Source organism: Schistocerca piceifrons, chromosome 3, assembly GCF_021461385.2.
Source record: "Schistocerca piceifrons isolate TAMUIC-IGC-003096 chromosome 3, iqSchPice1.1, whole genome shotgun sequence".
NCBI classification, from domain to species: Eukaryota; Metazoa; Arthropoda; class Insecta; order Orthoptera; family Acrididae; genus Schistocerca; species Schistocerca piceifrons.
In genome coordinates, this window is record NC_060140.1 from 858980073 (window position 1) to 859004992 (window position 24920).

Genomic DNA, 24920 nt, shown 5'->3' on the forward strand with positions numbered 1-24920 from the left:
AGAGAGCGTAGTATACTCTAAGTCGAATAAAATATTCCACATAACACGAGTCCAGGTTTTACCGGTTACAGAAATACAACTGGCTACAGAGGTAAGTTTACGTAAGTAGTGATACTTCAGTCGCTATTTGTATTACTATCGATTGTCGTTTTCGTCTTGAAGTCGAAATTCCTAAGTTGCAACTAAATTTACGCAATTGGATTTAATAACTCTTACTGTGATTGTCGTTTTTGGCCAATTATACTGTAGCGTTTAAGCGTGCGGCACGTACTTACAAATACTGAGCACGTCGAAATGAAGTGTTCGTGCGGCTTTTGTAATGGAAACGCTGCTGCCGTTGCTTGTAAATAAGGCAGACGATTTCCCAACTGCAGAGCACCAGATACAACTTTGTTTACTCGTATTTTCACTAAAGTGCCTGACGCTGGCCAAGTGCCCAGCAGTCGTTTATCGTGAGACCGTGCATACGAACAGTACTTCGATGACGTAGAATACGTTATTCAGTTGGTAACACTTAGTCGTTCGACAAGCAGGCGCAGAATTTCTGCACACATCGGTGTTCCACATACGAGAAGAATACGACTGACATTACGTATCCACGGCTTGTATCTCTATCATTTACAGCTGATTCAACACCTTCGAGAAGAAGATAAACGTAGACGATTGTTGGCTAACTGCAAGCCACCGAGTAACCCCATTAACACTGTTTCCTCGGTATCAAAAACACTTTGAGCTCGCATCGATCGTCCGAGGAAAACACACATGCGTTTGTAGAGACACAGTTTGTAGAACGCATCTCTGTAAATGTGCTGTGTGCCCTTTAGACTTTTGCCTGTGCGCATTTCTACAGGGAAAGAGTAAACTCGAGGGACGAATGGATCGCAGTGCTGCCCTCAGATAAGCACGCCGAAACGACTCTAGAACTAGACGTGGTGTCATCAAAACAGTTCGATAGTGCATTCAACTCGGGGGAGGAATTTATGAAAATCGACTTTGAATGTAATCATTTGCCTTAGCTTAAAACCACCTCTGCGTATCTGCATGGATTAGATTCTAGCTGTCGTATGTCTGTAAGCAATAAAATTTTGACCCATATTACGCCTGAAAGTAATGAAATTTGGACTCATGTTATATGGAATGTTTTATTCGAATTAGTCTATACTACTGCCTCCTAAAATGTTGACTATTCCTCCAGAAACAGCCTATACATACTCTCCACAAGCCACTGTGCTGTGGAATCGGACACTGTTTTCATAAACACGCGGAAATCAAATGTGCCTAGTTCCTTATAATAAATTAACACAACAGTTGTTTTACAAAAATTTCGTACTAGCATTATAGAATTTCTATCCGATTGCATTCGCTACTGAGCGAAGGAATATTTGCTCTGCGTCTGAGCGCCCTAATCTCTCTCGCCTCCTCTTTCATGACCCGACGCGCGAGACGTATTATTGTCGCAGCAGGTCTGTCGCCTACTCTCCGTTGAACACATTTCATTCAGTTACCCATCAGATTTTCATGAGTACGACTCCTTTCTTCCAACGATTCCCATTCAGATTGCTGGGCATGTGCTGTCGTGCCCAGTTGACGGTGAGGACCTGAAACGCTGAAGCAGTGACCTAGAACTACAGTGCTCTCACCTTTTTACACTCGTCGAGTGCTTCGAAGAAATATTAGCCTAGTTAGTAACCTAATGTCCGTAGTGCAGGAATGGTAGTTCGGCGCAGGCGATGAGTATGTTACTTAGTTAGGTAAACTTTAAGACACCGCAATAAATGTAAGACTTCCATAATGATCCTTCTCTACTTTTTCCTCAGCCGTTAAGCAAATGCAGAATTCCGTTACGCAGAAAAAAACAGAAAAAATATAACAATTGTAATGAAATTGGAAAATGATCCACCAGCAGTGGATTCTTAACGTCATATATGTACAGTGCCGCAACAAACCTTCCCAATCAGGGCTGAACAGGTCTCTTCGCTGTTCTAAACGGGGGCCACCACCCGTCAAGATGTACTGTCGTTAATTAAAAAAATCCTAGCTTCTTGCAAACAGTTTTCTATACAAATCTATCGCAATTTCGCATAACAATTCCAATAAACGTAAGTCTTCCATCCGAGTTTCCTGTTACAGATTCGTAAGTTCTTCCCATTTCACACCGCTTCCTTCTGATAAATCGTTTGGAAAAATTGACAATATTAGGGGCCCCATTACTCACTCTTCCTTGCGGTTCAAGCGGTATTGACATTCGCTTCTCATGAACGTAACTACTGCGTTCCGTCAGTCGAAATACCATCGACCTAGTCGTTTGTTTGTGAAGATACCCCTCACTAATGGTTCATATGGTTCTGAGCACTATGGGACTTAACAGCTGAAGTCATCAGTCCCCTAGAATTTAGAACTACTTAAACCTAACTAGCCTAGGGACATCACACAGATCCATGACCGAGGCAGGATTCGAACCTGCGAACGTAGCGGTCGCGCGGTTCCGGACTGAAGCGCCTAGAACCGCTCGGACACTCCGGCCGGCACCCCTCACTATCCTATTATTTTGGTTATTGTAGTGGGCAGTGAAGTAGAGTGTGGAACACCTTTCGGCAATCTAGTGCGACAGAATGTAGCAGTGCACAAGCGCCCTGACGTGTCCTGCATGTACACGTGGCGAAGACTTTTGCTTAGACTAATCGCATTAAGAAACCAAGCAGGTAACAAGTAGAAACTCATTCTATCAGTAAAGATCAATTGCGAAGTCCAATGACCTTATAAATACATTTACAGTCTCGATACTTCAAAGAACTTGGAACTAATTGGAGTGAAAAGTAATCAACAATGTTGAAAACTTCGCGTAGTGTTTTCGTTATTCGTTCGCTTCATCTTATAGACCTCTATGAAAAAGGTGCGGCGCTTTTTTAAAGTTCACAGTAATTGTATTTTGGAGATGCTAATAACTACAAAAGGTTCTTGGTTTTGTTGGCAGCCACGTGGTGCACCGTCGTCTTAGCCGATTAATAGTGACAATTTTCTTTCCCTTAAGGGAGGAAGTAAGTAAGAAATAGTGGCGTATGAGATATGCTGTTGGATATCCCAGTACCAAGTTCGTTAGAAGCGTGACTGTTCTACATTTGACTCAACAGCTAGCATTCGTTAATAGTCAGAGTGTGGAAGAGCGATATCTGTCCTGTTTTTCTCCGCTTTCACTGAGCTACATTTGTCTCCTTTTGCTAGCTGAGCTGACGGCGACGCCGTAGCATGACTCGCTCGGCATCTACTTTGGTTCGGAGAATAGCGAAGCCGTGGCGGGAGGGACCACGTAAGCTTTCTCCTTCCAACCGTCATTTTATGCGTTTAGCTTTTTGTCTATGTAGGACGAGAAAAATCTAACCCGGTGGTCTCGTGATAAAAAGCGCGTCCCTGGAAATCCAGAGGTTGCAGGGTGAAAAATAAATAAATAAATTTTCAGATGTGTGTGAAATCTTATGGGACTTAACTGAACTGCTAAGATCATCAGTCCCTAAGATTACTCACTACTTAACCTAAGTTATCCTAAGGACAAACACACACACCCATGCCCGAGGGAGGACTCGAACCTCCGCCGGGACCAGCCGTTGCAGGATCAGACCACGGAAATTTTCACTTTGCCGTGATGTAGCCTTCACCTCTCAACGATGTGACAAGACGTTTGGAACGACATATGGTTCGTTAAACTGTAGGTCCCCTTTCTCCGGGCCGATAACTGGAGTAGTTTAGCGACGTGCAAGTCGCCAAGCGGCGTCTGATTGAAATGCTTGCACCGGCCACTGGGCCACACGACATTATTGGTACGAGAGAAATGCCTCCTTCGATGCCAGAACTGCCTCCATCTTCTCATAGTGTGACAAAATTCTCCACTCGTTGTCTGTACTGTAAACTGTTCGTTAGACAAGAAATACTGCTGCCACTGAACCGTATAAATTTTCAGTGGCGGTGTGGCATCTTCTCTTCTGTGTGAGACATTGGCTAGCAACATTACTGCCGCCAGCAGGGCAGCCAAAATGCGCTCTCATTGGCTGGCCAGTCGGTCCGGGCCAGAAAACTGCGAGTACAGAGTTTCGACCAGCCACTGGCAGGCGAGCGCAACACGGCCAGGCATCCTCGGCGCACGCAGTCTGCTGTGGAGCAGCGTCCAGGCAGCGCGGCGCGTCGTGTGCCTCTCTGGAGAGCCGGCTGGAACGCGTAGGCGCTGGAGCGGCGTGGGCAGCAGCGGCGGCGGCCGACGCCCTGCTACGTCACAAGGCCGGCGCTGGTCCGCCTGTTGCTGCACCCCGCCCCACAGACAGTCGGCTGTTTTACGTACCGTGCCAACACCTGGCACTGCCACGCGGTGAACAATGCGCCGATGTTTTCGCCTCTTTTTCCTTACGTGATCGGTTATTTGTTGGAAGCAAATTGTTGTAGTCCATTCAGCAGCATCAACTTTTCGCCCCTCTAAAGCAATGATCGCGACATGTCCGTGGAAACCAAAGTACCGAACGATGTTTTTCTTGGAAGAGCTTCGCGTGAGAAACACTTCTGTTGGCTTGGGACTATCTTGGAACAACCAAACAGTTTGGCCGGCCAGAGAGGCCGAGCGGTTCTAGACGCTCTAGTCTGGAACCGCGCGATGGCTACGGTCGCAGGTTCGAATCCTGTCTCGGGCATGGATGTGTGTGATGTCCTTAGATTAGTTGCGTTTTAAGTAGTTCTAAGTTCTAGGGGACTGATGACCTCAGGTGTTAAGTCCCATAGTGCTCAGAGCCATTTGAACCATTTTGAACCAAACAGTTTATTGGTGTCTAACTTCCGGCTCGTACGAATATATGCATGTTTCGTTTCCTCTTACAATGATGTATACTGTTTTTTCGTTTCTTCGGTGGAATTTATGGAGTATTTCCTAACATCAGTTGATAAGTGCCTGTTTTCGAACTTCGGTCAAATGCCGCGGAATCCAACAGGAACACTTCTTCATCTCAGTGAAACATTTGTGCAAAATCGAACGTACTGCAGTGGTCCGTGTGCCTAAGGATGCTTCTAACTTTGGGTAATCGCGTGCAGGTCCTCTTCATTTGTGTTGCGCCCACCGCCAATGTTTATTGGAACACTATCCGATTTTGGTCGACCTTCACGAAATTCGCCGCAGACGGGAGCTCGGCCATGAAGAAATATAGAAAATTAGTTGTAAATAGTCTTTTCTGAACGTGAGCGTTTACTAAAAATTGAACGAAGCAATTTCAGCTATTATCGTTGAATTAGGCCTTTACGAAAATCGTATAAAAGTCATCCGACGATAACGTTAGAGTCAAATTTCTCTTTTTTTAAAAAAATGTTCTCTGTAAACAAAGTACTCGGTCAATTTTTGACCCGCCATTACTTCAAGAATTACAAAAGACAAATTTTAAAACAATAGCGATGTCACATCTGAGATACGAGAAATTTTGATGCGGTTTAGAGAATGGGGAGTTGTGATATTGCTACCACTGCACATCTTCACAGCGCAAGTCTGCGTGCCCTGGACACTCGCACCTATGTCATTACGCGTCTCCACGACGTAGACCTGCGCGAAAAGGCGAATGTTCCTCTCGTAGCTGTTTATCCGCTGACATTTCGTGCATAAAATTTCGATGATTAATTTCCATTGTCAAAAGGAAGATCCGATAGCAAACGATTGCAAAATTAATGGCTTACATCTGGAGCGCGCTACACCGCATAAGTATTTAGACGAACGGAAGGCGAACGGGAGAGTTCAGGGAAGGCACAGCGCGTCTGTAAAGGTAGTCACATACGAAGCGCTATTGCTCCAGCATTTGGGACCCCTTTAACGAGGCGATATGACTGTAGACAAACAAATTCAGTGACGCACTGCTAGGACAGTGGCAGGTCAATATAGTTCATACGAAAGTACAAAAGAGGTGCTCGGGGAAATTAAATGGGAATCTTTGGAAGAAAGGCAACGCTGCTATAGCAAAACCCTGTTGGCTAAATTTAGAGGACCTGTGTGTGATGAACACTAAGAGCTTTTCTGCTACCACCACTGTATGTTTGTCGTAGTCATCGACATTGAAAGAAAAATCGTGGCGCGTAGAGAGACAGAGGTGCAGTAGCTCTTCGCCCGCTCAGTACGCTCGGGCATAGGACAGAAAATCGCTTATTTCACTGCTCCCAAATCCCATCCGCCACAGTTGCTTTCGCAGTATATATGTAGATGTAAGTATTGGATGCAAGTTGTACTACTGTCTTATACGCAGTGAAGACTAGTAACAGCTGACATAGAGGTACGTTGTCAGTTTTTCCGCGCCCAGTCCGTGAAACTTTAACATGCAGTGCAGTAAACCCTACAGACTTGCTCAGTTGCTCGCCAGACAATGTTGCCAACGCACCGCATTCGTCACTATCATAGCCTCCACGTTGCCACATCCTGTTACGCTTACGTCCATAATCTGTGATTGCCGCATCTCTCGCAAAACTGTTATTTCCACGATTTTAGCTTAGCTCTAGGGTATAAATATGATTATCCGCCTGCAGAAGACCTCTACAATGATGCTCCTATTTTTCGAAGGCCTTAACTGTACTGGGGTGCAGACCTTCGAGCCGTTCCTCACTGCCCTCTCATTTCGAGAGCACACGGTTCAGGGTCAGGAGGAATCCATGAAAACTGCGCCCAGTGAAATTTGCGCCCAACCACAAATCTGTGAAGTCTGCGCCCACTGCCTGCTTCTTTTGTGTCATGGCTTACCTGCTCCCTAGACACTGCCGAACTGCACGCCGATAGACTTCCTCTAGCACAGCAGCCGACTATCTGAACAAAAAGGCTTATTACCGCTCTAGCTGTCGTACAATAGACGTCGTGCGACTTGAATATTTCTGTCACAATAGTTCCGATATCAAAGTTTCAACGACCATTCAGACTGACGTCTACGCAGTGGTAAATCTAGATAGTTTTGTAACTGGTGCAGACTTTTAATTTTCACACCCACCCCTCTCTCTCCACACACTCGCATTGCCAACCTCATAAAAGCATAAAATACAACATTTGTGTTCAGTTTTTCATATGCGTGACTAAGTAATCAAAGTATAACGTTAAATAGTTCGCAAGCAGCTTTTATAGATGAAAAAAAATAAGTAAAACACATTTAAAAATACACACACACACACACACACACACACACACACACACACACACACACGCGCGCGCGCGCGCAGTTGAACTGATTATTAAGGAAGCAGAACAAGTAACCTAACTAACCTAAGGACATCACACACATGCATGCCCGAGGCAGGATTCGAACCTGCGACGTAGCGGTAGCGCGGTTCCAGACTGTAGCGCCTAGAACCGCTCGGCCACTCCGGCCGGATCACCTCTTCGTCCGAAATAAATCGACAGCAACGAATGTCTCTCATCAGGGCTGCGAAAATATCGCATAGGGAGAGATGGGGACTGTGTCGACGTGGCGTTGAAGGGCTCCCCAGCGAAACTTGGGCAGCGTAGTCGAAACACCCTTGGAAACATGTGGGCGGGCAGGTATTACCCTGTTTCCAAGTTCGATTTCGACCACGCTGCCCAAGTTTCGCTGGGCAACCCTTACACATCCTCCAGTCACGGATCGTCTTATGTCACAGTTGGTTAAATGTATAAACAGTTATGGCGATTATTTCGAAAATAATAAACAATTCACTCATTATTTAGTGTTCCGAACCTCAGTCGGTAAAAACGGAGCTCCTATGGGGTCACTTCGTTGTCTGTCTGTCCGACTGTTCAGAACCCTACTTCTCACGTATGGGTAGGCGTACGAAGCAGAAATTTTACATAAATAAGGTCAACGGTCCCTTGGTGATGTAAAACAGTGTAACTCGTAAGTCACTGTAATAAAAAGATTGGCCATTTACGAAACTCTCTCATCAAAATGCACAGGGTACTTTCCGTTGACCGAAAATCATGAAATTTGGAAAGAAGCAAGGTTTCACGCTACAGCCAAAGGAAAAGATTCCGAAAAGTCTTAATTTGTAATAATATCACCCTAAAAATATATTTCTTTTGTCAATTGTCATCCGATTTCAAACTAGAAATTAAAACACACTCGAAAGTCTTGGAGTACTTGGAACCAATAACATGGCAGTATCAGTGTCAATAACAGAGAAAAATTCTATTCTCGGAATGAGTGAACTCTCTACGTACATAAGAAGCCGTCAGTGAGCTTGTCCTCCTCCCACCCGCCTGTTTATTTTTTCCACCTGTCCCGCGTTCATTCGATTGCCTCGTGTAGCTCTGATCTAACTTCTGGGTTCCTGTAGTCACCACTCTGTTTTGAAGGTCCATATATTTTTCTCGGAATTTACGTCTCTCTCTTGTCCACATTTTATACTTGTCTTAGACAGATTTAATATTCAGATTCGTATAAATATTTCGTATGTATGCGTAATTAATATACAGTGCAATAATAGTGCCCTCTGCCACACAAGTAGGTGCTTTATTACTTTATTGTACGTTATTATTATTATTATCGTTTATCATTATTATTATTTGAATAAGAAGGACTGCTGAGACTGTTTGAAATATTTATTTGAAGACACGCCTGGTTTCTCAGTCTATATTTGCATCATCAGATGTTTATTTGTTTACAAATTTATAAAACAACTTGACAATGGCAGGTAATGGAAAATGAAAGCGACTACGTTTGTGTCTGCTTACAGTCAGTCCATAACAGCGAGCTGTTTGAAAGCAGGAAAAAGCACATTCCCCATCATTCTAGTTGAGGTATTTAAAATTTTTAACTAGGAAATGTGCGAACGTCCATAAATAAAAAGTAGGGCCTAAGATAATCCTGAAGCTGAAGCCTAAAAAAGAATTCTGTAACATCGTCATAAGCAGGAACGTAGTGGATATTATACAAATAATTTATAAAGAATTCTGCAAAAGAACCGCGTTTGAAACGGCGCTGCAGAAACAACTGTTAGAATATGTCGAATTTTACCTCCAATGGGGAGGAAGCTTTACTGTTGCCAGTATTAAACTAACCGAAGGCTGCAGCGTGGCCTACTTGGAATGTTGAGGAATGTGCTCTCTTCGGCTTTTAAACAGGCGGCCTTGATGGATTGACTGTAAGTAAACGCAACCATTACCTGCATTTTCAAAATTCTAACGAGTTGTTTTGTGCATTCGTATACAGAAAAACACCTGATGATGCAAATACAGTTTGTCAAGTCGGTCGTGTCTTTAAATAAAGATTTTAAACAGTCGCAGCAGTCCTTCTTATTCAACATGTAATATTTCGACTGCGGATGCCCTATATACAAAGTGCTCCATATTATTGTTATTATTATTTATTATTATTATTATTGCCATTACATAGCTCTGATTATTACAGTGTAATGTTGATTGCGTTTGCACAAAAAAGCAGATTTTGACTTTATCGTTGTAATAATAATGTGTCGTTACGCAGTGATTCTAGAACTTAGAGTGGTCCATTTTGGTGTAAGTGCTGCGTGCAAACTGTTTTACAGTGCTACAGCAGCGTCTGCCTTTCTGTTTCAGAATCTGGGCACAGGTTGGACAGCGGCAACAGCAACCTGTTCTGGAGAATCCAGCTGGACCAAGATCTCTTCGACACCATCATCGCCATTTACCCGGAGTGGTTCAAGGTGAGTTCTTCTTGCTTCCCGGAGTAACGATGGGGCGTGGGTCCTGGGGGAAGGGGGCGGGGTAGTTTCTCACTTTCTCCTCCCTCTTCCCAAATATAGTTTGCTGTCACTCACAGTTTTTTAAAGTGCCGCAGTTGGCTAGTATCTGATAATAGCAATACATGTAAAATGTTTTGTTGTAATTGCAGTAATTTACACTATATAGAATCGAAATGTGCAATCGCCATTGTCGGTGCTACACGTGGCACTACGATCCTGAGCACAGGTCTGCAGCCTGTGACTGTGTGAGAGTCGTTTCCCCCTACGGTCGGGTTGGTCAGTGTTTTTTTTCCTGTCTTTGATGACTCGAGACTCTGTGGTTTGCCAGACCTACCTGATGATGAATAATGAGCGTATGGCATTGGTGGCCGGGAGACCCCTCGAGGGGCGATTCGGCCGCCGCTCCCCAAGTTCTTTAACGCCACTACGGTGACTTGCGAGTGAATGAGGATGAAATGATGATGAAAGACACACAACACCCAGTCATCTCGAGGCAGAGAAAATCCCTGACCCCGCCGGAAATCGAACCCGGGAACCCCGTGTGCGGGAAGCGAGAACGCTACCGCAAGACCACGAGCCGCGGACACCTACCTGATGACCGCGGGACGCTGGAGGGTTTGTTGTCGGCAGCAGGTGTGGTCAGCCTGGCTGGAATGCTTGCCTGGAGTCGGCCAGTCCCGGAGCGAGCGACTCCAAAGTATCCTGTCTTCAACCACAGCTTGTAATTTTAGAGAATACCGCGTCATTTTTAGACCCTTCTGTTGCTTCTTCATTTTCCAAAAGTTACCTGAGAAACTTGAGCATTAATACACGTGAAAATATAACTGGTCTTACAAGGGAACCTCCCCATCGCACCCCTCTCAGATTTAGTTATAAGTTGGGGCAGTGGATAGGCCTTGAAAAAACTGAACACAGATCAATCGAGAAAACAGGAAGAAGTTGTGTGGAACTATGAAAAAAATTAGTAAAATATACAAACTGAGTAGTCCATGCGGAGATAGGCAACATCAAGGACACTGGCAATCTAGGAGCGCCGTGGTCTCGTGGTTAGCGAGAGCAGCTACGGAACGAGAGGTCCTAGGTTCAAGTCTTCCCTCGAGTGAAAAGTTTAATTTTTTATTTTCAGTTTATGTGACAATCTCTTATGTTTTCATCACTTTTTTGGAAGTGATTATCACATCCACAAGAAAACCTAAATCGGGCAAGGTAGAAGAATCTTTTTACCCATTCGCCATGTGTACAAGTTAGGTGGGTCGACAACATATTCCTGTCATGTGACGCACATGCCGTCACCAGTGTAGTATAGAATATATCAGACGTGTTTTCCCGTGGAGGAATCAGTTGACCTATGACCTTGCGATCAAATGTTTTCGGTTCCCATTGGAGAGGCACGTCCTTTCGTCTACTAATCGCACGGTTTTGCGGTGCGGTCGCAAAACACAGACACTAAACCTATTGCAGTGAACAGGGACGTCAATGAACGAACGGACAGATCATAACTTTGCGAAAATAAAGAAAGTAAAATTTTCAGTCGAGGGAAGACTTGAACCAAGGACCTCTCGTTCTGTAGCTACTCACGCTAACCACGGGACCACGGCGCTCCTGGGCTCTGATTCTCCTTGTTGTTACCTATCTTTCGCATGGACTACTCAGTTTGTATATTTTACTAATTTTTTTCACGGTTCCACACAACTTCTTCCTGTTTTCTCGATTGATCTGTGTTCAGTTTATCAAGGCCTATCCACTGTGCCAACTTATAACTAAATCTGAGGGGGGTGCGATGGGGAGGTTCCCTTGTTAGCAAGATATTCTTTGGGGGAGAGGGGGGGGATGTTGATACTGACCACTACCCTACCCGCCCCCTCACGCCGCTAGATCCGCGCTTGCGTTCCGTGTGCCGGCAAGGCATTCTGGTAGCCGAGAGCTGCTCGGTGGTCGTGTGCCGCTGTTGCCGGTAATGCGTTTCTCAGGTGCGGTAGTTAGCACTTGACTGGAGTACTCCTTAAGCCGTCGGCATACGGACCGTGCAACCGAACGTTGGACATGCCGAGTTTCTGACGTCATAGCATAGAATAGAACGTTCGGGAGTCTTTCTGAGCGTGCCGAGCAATATCTAGCATATGAGATATTCTGAGCGTGAGTCTGAGCGGTGACCAATGAGATGGCACAACGTCACCTACGTCACATGCACGCCGTCTTCCTTCAGTACAGAGTTCTGAGGCGCCATATTGGCATTCATTTCAAGCCTATATGTATATATGCCGTTTCTGAGCACCAGCAAATTGAGAATCACTCGAAAACCCGTTGTTAACTGTGTGATTCGTTCCAATAAAAAATGAGAAACATCATATTCGTGGCAAAAGAATTATTGTAACTTGCGTATTGTGAGAGCATGCTATTTGAAGGCAGCGACACACTGAAGATCACCCAAAACGCCTTGTTCTTGGTACAATTTGTTATAATTAAATTTCAATTAGTAACATATCTACGATAAGGTTTTTAGCAAGTGCTAACTTGCTATGATTGAGGGTTAAAAGCGTGTTGATGGTTTAGCAGAGTGTGTAGCGTCACTGATCCGTATGTAGTTTCAAATTTGGGCAGTGGTTCGTGACTCGACGCTTCAAAATTCTTTTCCTAACATTTGCCTTTTTATTAGGTTCAGATGCTTTATGATTAGTTTAATATAAGTATATACTATAATATTTGATGTTATGTAAATAGTTAACCTTTTTTTGAAGGGTGACTTTGTTCGATTGGCTTGATCTATAGGACAGCATGCGCTACTTGTATAAAGATATTTTGCTCCTTTTTCTTTTACCCTTCGTAATTCACATGTTGCATACACTCTGCCACTGGGTAGGAACAGTGATCAAGTCAGGTTGACCTTAGGGTTTCACTAAAATGTGGGAATGATGAAATAATATTTATCTTATGTGGAGAAGTATTGCAAATTTGTATCGCACTGTTTGTAGTGGAACTTTCATAAGCCTGTGTCCTTATTGATTGGATATGATACTTTCCTTCTCGTGGACGATGGAGGAAATGTGCCTTTTAATAGAGCTAATGTGGGAATGTTATGCGCGCCCTTTTCGTAAACAGTGTGATTTACGAACTAGAAATATCCCGCAACTGCCGCTGGAGTGTGTTGCGATCGCGTATACCACGTTGGGGCCCACGTACCGTATGCACAAGTCGCGTCATTTCTGAGCGTTCAGCAGCACGTTGAACTTAGCACGCTCAACGTTGACGTTCGACAGCGCGGCCCGTGTTCCGACGGCGTTAGACACAGCCAAGAGCCGGAGAAAGCTGCACGATCGCAAACAGTGCTTCATCGCAGGTCTGAGCGAAATCGAAGCCCAAAAGCTAAACTAAGTCAATAGGAACGTAAAGCGACCAATGCGAAACGCGTACATTGGATTCGAAGGCGAAACTTTGCAATCAGAACCGACGAAAAAGTTTAAAAAATTTGAGCACTGCGTAAAGTCAGTAAACTGTTTAAAACTGTCTGTACAGTCGTCCAGGAATCATATAGGCGCCGGAAAGGGTGACAGCAAGGAAGGAGGCCGAAATACTGAATTCCGTCTTCCCGAATTGTCTCACCACGAAAGATCATAAAACAGTTCCTCCATTAGATCGTGGCGCTGTCACCGAAAGGACAAGTATGTTAGGTAAATGATTGCCGAATGGAACATCAGCTGCAACAGCTCAACAGAGTAAAGGCAAATGGATCTGAGGAGACAGCTGTACACTTGAATAGAGATAATACGGAAGAACTCCCTACCCTTCCAGCAGCAATTTATCGTAGGTCACTTAGATAACAAAGGGTGCCAGAGACTGGAGAACGAAAGGTACTGGTCATTCTCGTCGGACTGGTGTGCCTGCAACGTTCACGTGCTGTACAAGTACCCACACGTCCAGCCAGCATGCCGAGGTGCTCATCGAACTCCAGCGGCACATGTCACAAGAGAGGCGTGGTGCGTCACAGAGAGGTTTACTCGAAAAGTTGCGACACTTACAGTCCAAAACTGTCGAGGAATGAACTACCTTCCTCTCATATATTGAATGAAATAAAACTCGTGCGGCGCTTGCATTCTAACTATCCAAAAATATCTGTAACGAAATTCCTTCGCTTACGTATTTCCAGTAGAAAATGGACGTAAAGTTTGATCACACGTACGGCGGGTACCTATGTAGCTCTACTGCACACTTAATGCAGTAGAACGGGTTTTGCGTTGAGCTACTCGAGTTCGATTCCGGTTCTAGGTGTAATTTTATTTTTCTTTGCTGATTTTGATCTGACCAAAAATGCTCTGGTATACGTATTCTGCGACTACAAAGTTTTAAACGGTTAACATGGCAGTTATTGGTTAGACATGTCAGAAATATTCGTGAAGACTAATACCAAGTTAAAAATAAAGTGCCTGTCGTAGGACAGAAACAACTACACAACGTATGAATTTGGAGATGTTACACGTGTCTGCTACATTCAGTAAGAGCGGTCAGTTGTAATATGTTAAGTATAAAGCTTCTCCGAATTATTCGCAGCATAACTGCATCTACAGTTACAAGAGCAATGTCGACCAGCGCTAACAATTTTTCTGCATTCATCAGCGGAGTAGAATAAACGTGTTCCTTTCAATATAACCACACGAAGAATTCCAGGGGATGCAGGCTGGCGAACGCTCAGATCGTAAAACAGATACTCCACCACCGCTCCATTTCCCAGGAAACACGCTTGCTTAAATACCGTCGCACGTTTCATCCAGAGTGTGCAGGTGCACCATCGTGATGGAACATAACGAGTGCCAAACATGAACTGGAATAACTTCTGGTGTTTTCGGTAAATTGTTGGTGCGAAATTCGTTATACGAGGGTAATCCCAAAAGTAAGGTCTCCTGTTTTTTTTTTTTTTTTTTTTTAGAGCAAATAGACCTATTTATTTCTAGAATGGTTTACTTCAGTTTACAGCATGAACATTTACCTATTTTTCGGCATAATCACCATTTGTGTCGACACATTTTTGCAGACGCTGTGGCAGTTTTAGTATGCCCATGCCATACCAGCTCGTCGCCATGCTGTTCAGAAAGTTATGAACCTCTTCTTGCACCTCGTCGTCGGAGATGAATCGCTTTCCGGCCAAATGTTCTTTTGTCCTAGGGAACAGGTGATAGTCACTGGACGCCAAGTCAGGACTATTGGGTGGGTGGGTGATTATGTTCCACTGAAACTGTTGCAGGAGAGCAACGGTTTGCCGAGCGATGTGTGCGCGAGCGTTGTCATGGAGAATGTGTACGCCCGTGCTCAACAATCCTCTTCTCCAGTTCTGAATTGCCCGTTTGACTTTTTTCAGAGCCTCGCAGTACCTGTCAGCGCTAATTGTGGTTCCAGCGATTCAGCTCCGACGAGGAGGTGAAAGAAGAGGTTCATAACTTTCTGAACAGCTTGGCGGCGAGCTGGTATGACATGGGCATACAAAAACTGCCGCAGCGTCTACAAAAATGCTTCGTCAGAAATGGTGACACGTCAAAAAATAGCTAAATGTTCAAGATGGAAACTGATGTAAACCATAGAAATAAACAGGTCTATTTACTTATAAAAAAGTAGGAGACCTTACTTTTGATATTACTCCCGTAGCTTCGCTCGGTGAGCCGTTCCGACGTCATGTAGGGATCCACGATACTGTTTCCCACTATTTCGGGCCATACTTTAGTGCTTTACCGGACTTGTTATCCACAGTCTCAGGTGACGGCCTAACTTCTTTCCAGTGGTGGCCATTGTGCGTATTGGAGATACACTCGCGTACTAACGCAGGTTTATCAGATCATATCACAGTCTTTAAGAAGTCATCGTTGGCTTTTTGCTGTTGTTGATACCATTCACAAAAAATGCATCCGTAGGAAGCGGTCTGTAGGATGCTGGTGTTGCGCTAGCGAATAATGATGCAGGTGTAGTCCTCCATCGCGCAACACTTCGACGACCAGATTTTGCTAGGCGTACAGCTGCATCACTACCTGAGTTCTACTTCGCTGAGGTTTTTCGTGCACCAGTTTGTAGAATTGACTTCTTCGTTAGCTGCAGCAGGCATAGTCCGCGGACGACCGCTGTTCAGCGATTACGGCTGGAGACATCCTTCTCTCGAAGGCGAAGCTCCCGACGACGGAACACATTTTTGTTTGGACGACGTCGACCGAGATACCTAGCAGCATATTCACGAGCAGCAACTTCAGTCCTGGTACCAGAGTGCACCAGAGGCCAAAAGGACGTACTATGTGTGTACGAGTGCACAGTGGAGGACGTAAACTGTGCGTTAGGTCGCGCGCAGCTGTTCCTTGTATGTGGAAACCTGCACGTAAACACTTCATTCGTCGACTTGGCGTGTTGTCCGTGATGCGCATCAATCCACTTACAGATTTTTGTAGCTGCCTTACGTACGTATGGAAGTCAACGTTGAATTTTATTTTAACTTAACTTCAAGTAGCAGCTAATTTTTCGGCAAAGTCGTTCATCCTTGGGAACTAGTTCACTGGTGATCGCTCTTTTTTGGGAACCGTTCATTTTTACTTGTTCACCGTTCATTGTGCTTGGTATGTGGTTATGAAAAACTGAAAATTAGTAGCATAGGTGGCTGAAGGTGGAGGGCGCCCAGAGGGGCCACTACCCTCCCCCCTGGAGTACAGAGTTTCTATCCATAACAGAAACCTCACACACTTGCAATTTTCGTGATTCTGCAAAACGTCTCGTTTAGCCAACTGTAGCGTTATGTGGCTGATCGCAGGCGCACGAAAAATCGACCCCGAGTACAGACTGCTCGCCAATTACGCACGATTTGTTGACCGCTACGAGCAGAATAGATAAACATGTAATAATCAGGCAGTGAGGAAATAACAAATAAGCTAATGCAAACAACTTCGAAAGAATAGATGACGATTGGTAAGCGACAGTGTGCAGTATAGTACGAGGTGTATTCAAGTTCTAAGGCCTCCGATTTATTTTCTCCGGACTGGAAAGAGATAGAAACATGCGCATTGTTTTAAAATGAGGCCGCGTTCATTGTCAATACGTCCCAGAGATGGCAGCACTGTACGGAAGATGGAATTTTACCGCCAGCAGCGAGATTGAGAAATATTTGAAATACTTAAAATGGCGACGTTTTCCTTACTTGAACAGCGTGCAATCATTCGTTTTCTGAATTTGCGTGGTGTGAAACCAATTGAAATTCGTCGACAGTTGAAGGAGACATGTGGTGATGAGTTATGGATGTGTCGAAAGTGCGTTCGTGGGTGCGAACATCGTGTGACACCAAACCGAAACAACCTCGGGCTCGCACGAGCCAGTCTGACGACATGATCGAGAAAGTGGAGAGAATTGTTTTGGGGGATCGCCGAATGACTGTTGAACAGATCGCCTCCAGAGTTGGCATTTCTGTGGGTTCTGTGCACACAATCCTGAATGGCGACCTGAAAATGCGAAAAATTTCATCCAGGTGGGTGCCACGAATGCTGACGGACGACCACACGGCTGCCCGTGTGGCATGTTGCCGAGCAATGTTGACGCGCAACGACAGCACGAATGGGACTTTCTTTTCGTCGGTTGTGACAATGGACGAGGCATGGATGCCATTTTTCAATCCAGAAACAAAGCGCCAGTCAGCTCAATGGAAGCACACAGATTCACCGCTACCAACAAAATTTCGGGTAACCGCCAGTGCTGAAAAAATGATGGTGTCCATGTTCTGGGACAACGAGGGCGTAATCCTTACCCATTGCGTTCCAAAGGGCACTACGGTAACAGGTGCATCCTACGAAAATGTTTTGAAGAACAGATTCCTTCCTGCACTGCAACAAAGACAACGCACCCGCACATCGAGCTAACGTTACGCAACAGTTTCTTTGTGATAACAACTTCGAAGTGATTCCTCATGCTCCCTACTCACCTGACCTGGCTCCTAGTGACTTTTGGCTTTTTCCAACAATGAAAGACACTCTCCGTGGCCGCACATTCACCAGCCGTGCTGCTGTTGCCTCAGCGATTTTCCAGTGGTCAAAACAGACTCCTAAAGAAGCCTTCGCCGCTGCCATGGAATCATGGCGTCAGCGTTGTGAAAAATGTGTACGTCTGCAGGGCAATTACGTCGAGAAGTAACACCAGTTTCATCGATTTCGGGTGAGTAGTTAATTAGAAAAAAAATCGGAGGCCTTAGAACTTGAATGCACCTCGTACTCTGGGCCGACTTTTCGTGCGCCACCCTGTACTACTCAATTATTACTGTAGGAGTTATCATATTTTTTGTACAAAATGTGACACCATACACTCGATTACGAAGCGCAGGCTACATTCAGTTGTAAGTCGGTCTGCCTTCCATAACAATGAACATGCTCTTTTACCTCGGATAAAAAAAAAAAGACAGAAAATGGCCACTCGTGTGTGCCGTGCCGACGTCCTTTGCATGTGTAATAACAAACAAGTATTTCTTCTGCTGTTTATCGAAATAGTGAAGTAATGTGATACGGTGTTTTGTTACCTGGAAAGATATATGTATTAGATACCATATAATTTTTATGTATTTTACTTAATTATAAAATACATTTTAATTGCCGGTCTTGGACGCTGAATAGAATGCGAAAAGTACCTGAAGTCCAGAGTTCAAAAAGGTTTGAAACAGATCTGGAATGGGCCTGCAAAGCGAACGAAACGAACATCATCTCGATACTGAACTACGAGCAGTCGGCAGTGGAACTGCGACGAGTGGCCACGCGAAGAAGGACGAGTCCGGCCGAGCGAGATCGAGACCGAGACAGACGGGAACGAGACCGAGGCTGGAACGAGACCAGCCGATGTGCCTTTGCGGGAACGAGATCGGCCGTTTACCGTTCCCGGGAACTATAAGTAGAAAACCGCGACCGAAGTGAACTATGAAAGACCGTTCCTTAGAATTCGTTCCTCGCTCGTTCCGTTCATCTTGGTGAACCGTTCCTGTGGACCCGTTAGTTCGCGAACGACCCATCTCTGGTGTGTAGATTTTCGAAACACTTTGGGGGTGGACGGGCAGAAACAGAACGATGCAAACTGCCATGAGCCAGTATGTTACCATGGCCCTCCCCTACTGTCAAAAATCAGCCTTCCGTCTTGTCGTCGGTATCGTAATACAGTTGCTGTCCTTCCAGTAATCTCCTATTTCATATTAAAAAGAAGGTGGCCACCAGCACGCGCTGTCCTCTTTAACTATTTGCGTTCGAAACAACGTACTTCGCGTATGTTGTTTCTTTGAAACAGAACGTGACCAAAGATGTTTCACAAATTTAGAGTGCGTCACCCCAACTGCGATTTCAGCTGCAGACAATAGAAACAAGTAAAGCTACCGAACCGGTGTCTGCGAAACCTTAGTAGTGAGAATTTAAGGAGTGCCTGATAGTTACTTTTTTGCAGCTGCAAACCTTTCCTTTTCAACTGTACCCACTGTCCACCTGAGACGTTCCTCGCAACAAGGCACAGATTAACATCGTACCGCAGACATAAGGTAGCATGCGTCGTTATATGACTGTCTTCATTTGTTTATGTATTACACTTTCTGCAGAAAGCGAGATCCACGTACAGGAATTGACTATAACGACACGTTTCTACGGTGCCTTTGCAACCGAGGCGCCTGTCTGCGAGGAAGTTCGATACATTTGGGTTTTAGGACGTATCTCACGTTTTGAAACTAAACGTCAGTGAACACTAAATGTTCCCCCTCAACCACTAGTTGGCGAGCCGGCACGAGTTGCAATTTTCTCCGCCGAAGTCAGTCTCTGCGTGTTATCAGAGACTGGTTCGCTTGCTCGTGGCCCCCGACAGTCAGAGTGCGTGATGACCTCGGCGTACGTTCCGCCTCTTCCCCAGAGCAGCTGATCGTCGCGTCTCGTCTGAAATCCTTGGGCTAGCAGGACAGAGCGGATGAGGTTATATTTATGCATAAGGGACCAAGATAAGTTACTGTCAGTTGCACTCAGCATATAAACGTATTTCTTAAGACAGACAATCACACAGGCAAGAATCAAAAACTCTCAAGGTTTTAACGAAGGCCTCCTTTGGTTTAATGTAGATCGACTGAAGGCCTCATCGAAAATCCAAGGCACAAGGCCTAAGCAAGGAATTGAGGTACAAGAGTTCTTCTGGAGGTTTCACTTCTTCAATATAAATAGGGTGAAAGCCTTAGCTTAAATTTTTCCCATAGAACTCGCCTGAAGGCCTCACATTAATCAAGAACAGTGCTACGGCTTAAGACCGAGACAAAAATTTTCAGTGTTTAATCAAAATAGGCTGAAAACTCGGCTGAAGGCCGCGTATCAACAAAACAATTTAACGGCTTAAGGCCTAGGAAGAAGAGCTTTCAATTTGAAAAGGCTGAAGGCCTTTTCTTAAAATATTTCGTGTAAAACTCGGCTGAAGGCTTCATACTAAAGACTAACAACCTTATGACTTAAGGGCAAGATAAGGTTTTGAATTTTTAATTTAAGAGAGATTAAAACTCGGCTGAAGGTCACACACCAAGCAGAAAACAATTTTACGGCTTAAGACCTAAAGGGAAGAGCTTCTAAAATTCAACTAAAATAGGCTAAAGGCTTTATCCTAAAATGCTTCACATAAAACTCGGCTGAAGGCCACATACGAAACCCAAACAATCTCACGGCTTACAGCCTAGACAAGGAAATTTCCAATTTTTAATTTAAGCTGGAAAACTCGGTTGAAGGCCACATACAAACTAGAAAATATTTCTTACGGCTTAAGACCTAGCCAAAATGTTTCAACTTTTGATTTGAAAAGGTTGAGAACTCGGTTGAAGGCCACGTACCAACTTGAAACAAATTTGCGGCTCAAGGTCTAGGCACAAGGAATTTTCAATTTTAATTTTGAAAGGCTGAAACTCGGCTGAAGGCCATACAGACTACTTAAGACTAAAACGGAAATCACTATGTAAAACACAAGGAGGGGCGCTCAGAAGGTTCCGAGGTTCGTCCTGGGAAGGTAACACTAGCGCACGTTTAGGCGAGACAGGCAGCCAGACCGACAACCTCTTAATCGGAAGGTAACCCAACCGAAAGCCAGTCGACGAAACAACCAACAAGATCAGTTCTGCTCCACCTAACCAGCGAAACGACAATAAGATGTCAGTAGCACAACGTTCCAGCCAAGTCAGAATAAACGCCCAAAACTACCAACAACACCTCAGCTGCCGAACTACACGCCGTGCTGGACAGCACCAACGGGAAGAGGAAAATACACTGCCAAAAACTACGTCAACGTAGGGCAGGTCACCGGAGCGTCAATGGCCACAAGGCAGAAGATATCGCTGATACACTTCATTAATACAGGAAAGAATGAAATTAAGTTAAACACCACACAGAAAGATGGCTGCAGTTCTAGCCGACTTCAATGCACACACGTTGTTGCTCGCGGGAATCTCCAAGAAAGCGACAACCAGGATCAAACGAAGAGATGTGATAGCAGTTGAGGCTTGATAGTAGGTTACGTGAGCACTCAACTTTAGTGTTCAGGATCGGTGGGCGACGAACTTCGTAACCCTCGGAAGAAGCACCTCAGAACTCCAACCGCTCGTGAACGCCGTCAGCAGCTCTGGCCTGGCCACGCGCCACGGAGACTTTCTCGCTGCTTCGCGCCAACCGACCCGCTGCCTAGGCCCGGAAACGGTCAGAGGACCAAATACACGTCGGCCGATGAGATGACCGACCGAACGACCAACCAACGGGCGTTCCCGCTCCAGTCTCCTTCCGTCGGACAGTTCAAGTGTGTCGCCAGCGGTCGGCGAACACTGGTTATCCGCGCCTCACCGGCGCTCCGTCCCCGACTTCACTGCTGTTGCGTCCCGACCGAACTCATGCCGGGGTTGTGGAAAAAAAAAAAAAAAACCGGCACGGTAGCTCAGCGTGCTCGGCCAGGGAGCCGGTTGGCCTCTGTAATAAAAAAACTAAGTGGAAGGATCAATCACAGAACTTGAACAGGATGTCTTGCGACGTCCGCAACGACTGGACACAATGATAAAAAAAAAAAAAAACTCCAAACACACGACGACCCGGAAATACTATCGGTCGCTCCAGAGATGGTACGACGGTGCACTTATCGATAAGCGCTGCTGCTGCTGCTGCTGCTGCTGCCACTCACGGCAGTTAGGCAGGAAGTTAGTGACGCCAGTAAATGGAATAAGAAAACGAGGCGGCAGTACCGTAAGAGAAGATGAAAACAGTAAACAGCAAGCACACGAACCGCGCACGGCTCACCGTGCTCTACACGCATTCCACTCTCAGCGCCTCTAGTTCGCGTGCACAGTGGTCTCTGAAAGGCGACCTTGCAGGGTGAAGCCCGCCGGCGACAATGTGCCGGCGCTGCGGCCGGTGCCAGCGGACGAGAATAGCCTCGCCTTGGGAATCCGTGTGACGGCTGTCGCCCGTCCGCGCTGCCGCCGTCGCTCTTGATTAACGGAAACCCCCGTCGTCCTCCCACTACCACCTGTGCCGTTCCGTTCTTTGTGAATAGCAGAGTAATCACGTAGATGTAGAAATTGCAACACGTACAGTGACCCTCTTTTCGAGTTGTAGAACTGTGCATTTTGGTATCTAACAAATACAAGAGGTCCGAATTAGATTTGAAGACAAAGTTGGGTAGTCATGTTTTCATTGTACTTGTCAGGTTAATTCTCTACGAAAATTAGAGCTTTCGACAGTAACCGCGTTTGTCTTCGTCAGGAAAGCAAGTGACTGTCGAAGAAGTAACGGGATGACACAGATGTAAATGATGTAGCGGTGCTCATCGCGAACATTGGCACCGACAGTGAAGCGAAGCATCATTCGCAGCGTCGTTTGTTTCCAACACGGGACATATTCCGACACATAAACAAATGCGCTTGCGTACACACTGGCCGCACCGAAGAACGTTCAGTTTTGATGCGTGATAGCACAGCGTCCGACGTCTTGCTAAGAGGAAACCCATTGTCTCTATCAAATTATCCGCCAACGTAATTTCAGTTGCCTCTTTATGAACACTGTTGCGAAAACCGGAACTGTTGGCAACTATGGCAGTTTCGCCAAAGTTCATACCGTGTCCCTTGTTTAAGCAATGTGCTCTGCTAGCGCCGATTTTTCCGGCTGTTGAAGACTCTTATGACGGCGATGTTCCACGCACCGGTCACGAACTGTGTGGATTGAACGGCCGATGTTAGCCCTCCCACATTGAAACGGAGTTTTGTATGTACAGGCTTCCTAAACCACCAAATCGTCTTTCACAGAGGCCAATTGTGCCCTAATCTTGGAAGGTGGACGGACCACACTCTTAATGTTAACTCTTTAAAATTCTTCTCCCAGCATAATGAATAAAGGCCGCCGATCTTTGCTCTTCTTCATGCACCTCCGGTGTTGGTCCAAACTCCATGGCCCGACGAATCTCCTTCTACGAAGTCACTCAGATGAACGGTAGTTTCAGGAGGAAATGCAGGTCCAGGCTCTGTGCGTATAAAATGGTAGAAGCTGTTTTTGGGTCATCAGTCTTCTGACTGGTTTGATGCGGCTCGCCACGAATTCCTCTCCTGTGCCAACCTCTTCATCTCAGAGTAGCACTTGCAACCTAGGTCTTCAACTATTTGCTGGGTGTAGTCCAATCTCTGTCTTCCTCTACAGTTTTTGCCCTCTACGGCTTCCTCTAGTACCATGGAAGTCATTCACTCGTCTTAACAGATGTGTAAATAAATAATAATAAGTAGGACGTCAAGTTCCGTAGGACCAAATTGAGGAGCAAATCTCCAAGGTCGTGGAACGTGTCAGTAAATCATCCTGTCTCGTCTTCTTATCAGTGTTTTCCACATATTCCCTTCCTTTCCGATTCTGCGCAGAACCTCCTCATTCCTCACCTTATCAGGCCTCCTAACTTCAATATTCGTCAGTAGCACCACATCTCAAATGCTTCGATTCTCTTCTTTTCCGGTTTTCCCACAGTCCTTGTTTCACTACCATACAATGCTGCACTCCAGACGTACATTCTCAGAAATTTCTTCCTCAAATTAAGGCCTATATTTGATACTAATAGACTTCTCTTGGCCAGGAATGCCCTTTTTGCCATTGCTGGTCTTCTTTTGATGTCCTTCTTACTCCGTCCGCCATTGGTTATTTTATTACCTAAATAGCTGAATTCCTTAATGCCATCTATTTCGTGACCATCAATCCTAATATTAAGTTCCTCGCTGTTCTCATTTTTGATACTTCTCATTACATTCGTGTTTCTTCGATTTACTCTCAATCTATATTCTGTATTCATTAGATTGTTCATTCCATTCAGCAGATCATGTAATTCTTCTTCACTTTGACTCAGGCTAGCAATATCACAGCGAATCGTATCATTCATATCCTTTCGCCTTGAAATTTAATTCTACTCCTGAATCTTTCTTTTGTTTCTATCATTAGCTCTTCGATGTACAGATTGAACAGTAGCGGCGAAAGAATACAGAAGTTTCCCACACGTGATACTGTACATCGAATGGATGAACAGTAGAAGAGGTTTGCACTACCCATGCAAATCTCGTTAAACGGTGCTAGCTGCCTGAAGTACTGTATTGTCGTAGTGGAACTCGGCGTCACAGTCACAAAACAGCTTGTGTTCGGCCTTCTAGAACCTCCTCACAATTGAGTATGGCGAGTACCGGGGCCCACTTTTAGCAGTGAGAAGTTCATATGGGCGTGCCGCCCTAGTGTGGAAAGCGGAGAGACGGTGAATCACAGAAGCACGTGACGTGGCCCTCTCCCAGCCATCAGTGGTCCCGGGATCGACTGCCTCTTCTTACAACACATTCTCTGTGTATAGATCATTGTGCTGCGGTTTGCGCTCTCCGGTTTTGGTTATGTTAGCGAACAGTAATTCCATGCTGCCATACGTGCTTAGAATGTAACTACTGAATAAAGATGATCAATTCAGAGACTCAAAAGACAATAGCATTGTTTGCGACTGGCCGAGTTTAGGTTAGATGCGCTTTTTGTTCCACAGATCCACAGTTTGGGGGGGGGGGGGGGATTCAGGGGCATAGAATAGGCCATAAAAGAAGAATATGTATTTACAAGAGAAGAGCTATGTTAATGTCCCTTTCACGGATCCTAAGTGAAATTGTACTCGCAGCTGTGGAATAACCAAGTTATCACACAACATGTAAATGTACAGTACAGCGAGGTGCATGTGATAATTCTCAGGCTCGCAGA

At 45.3% G+C, this 24920-nt stretch overlaps 1 protein-coding gene across 1 annotated transcript in view; it reads left to right on the forward strand.

Annotated features, from left to right (window-relative positions):
• Positions 1 to 24920, forward strand: part of LOC124789127 — a gene marked incomplete at its 3' end in the record, with an annotated part of 203737 nt that overhangs the window by 173083 nt on the left and 5734 nt on the right. The window contains exon 3 of the mRNA XM_047256416.1: positions 9542 to 9648. Within this exon, the coding sequence (XP_047112372.1) occupies positions 9542 to 9648 (107 nt within the window). The remainder of the gene's footprint in view (positions 1 to 9541; positions 9649 to 24920) is intronic.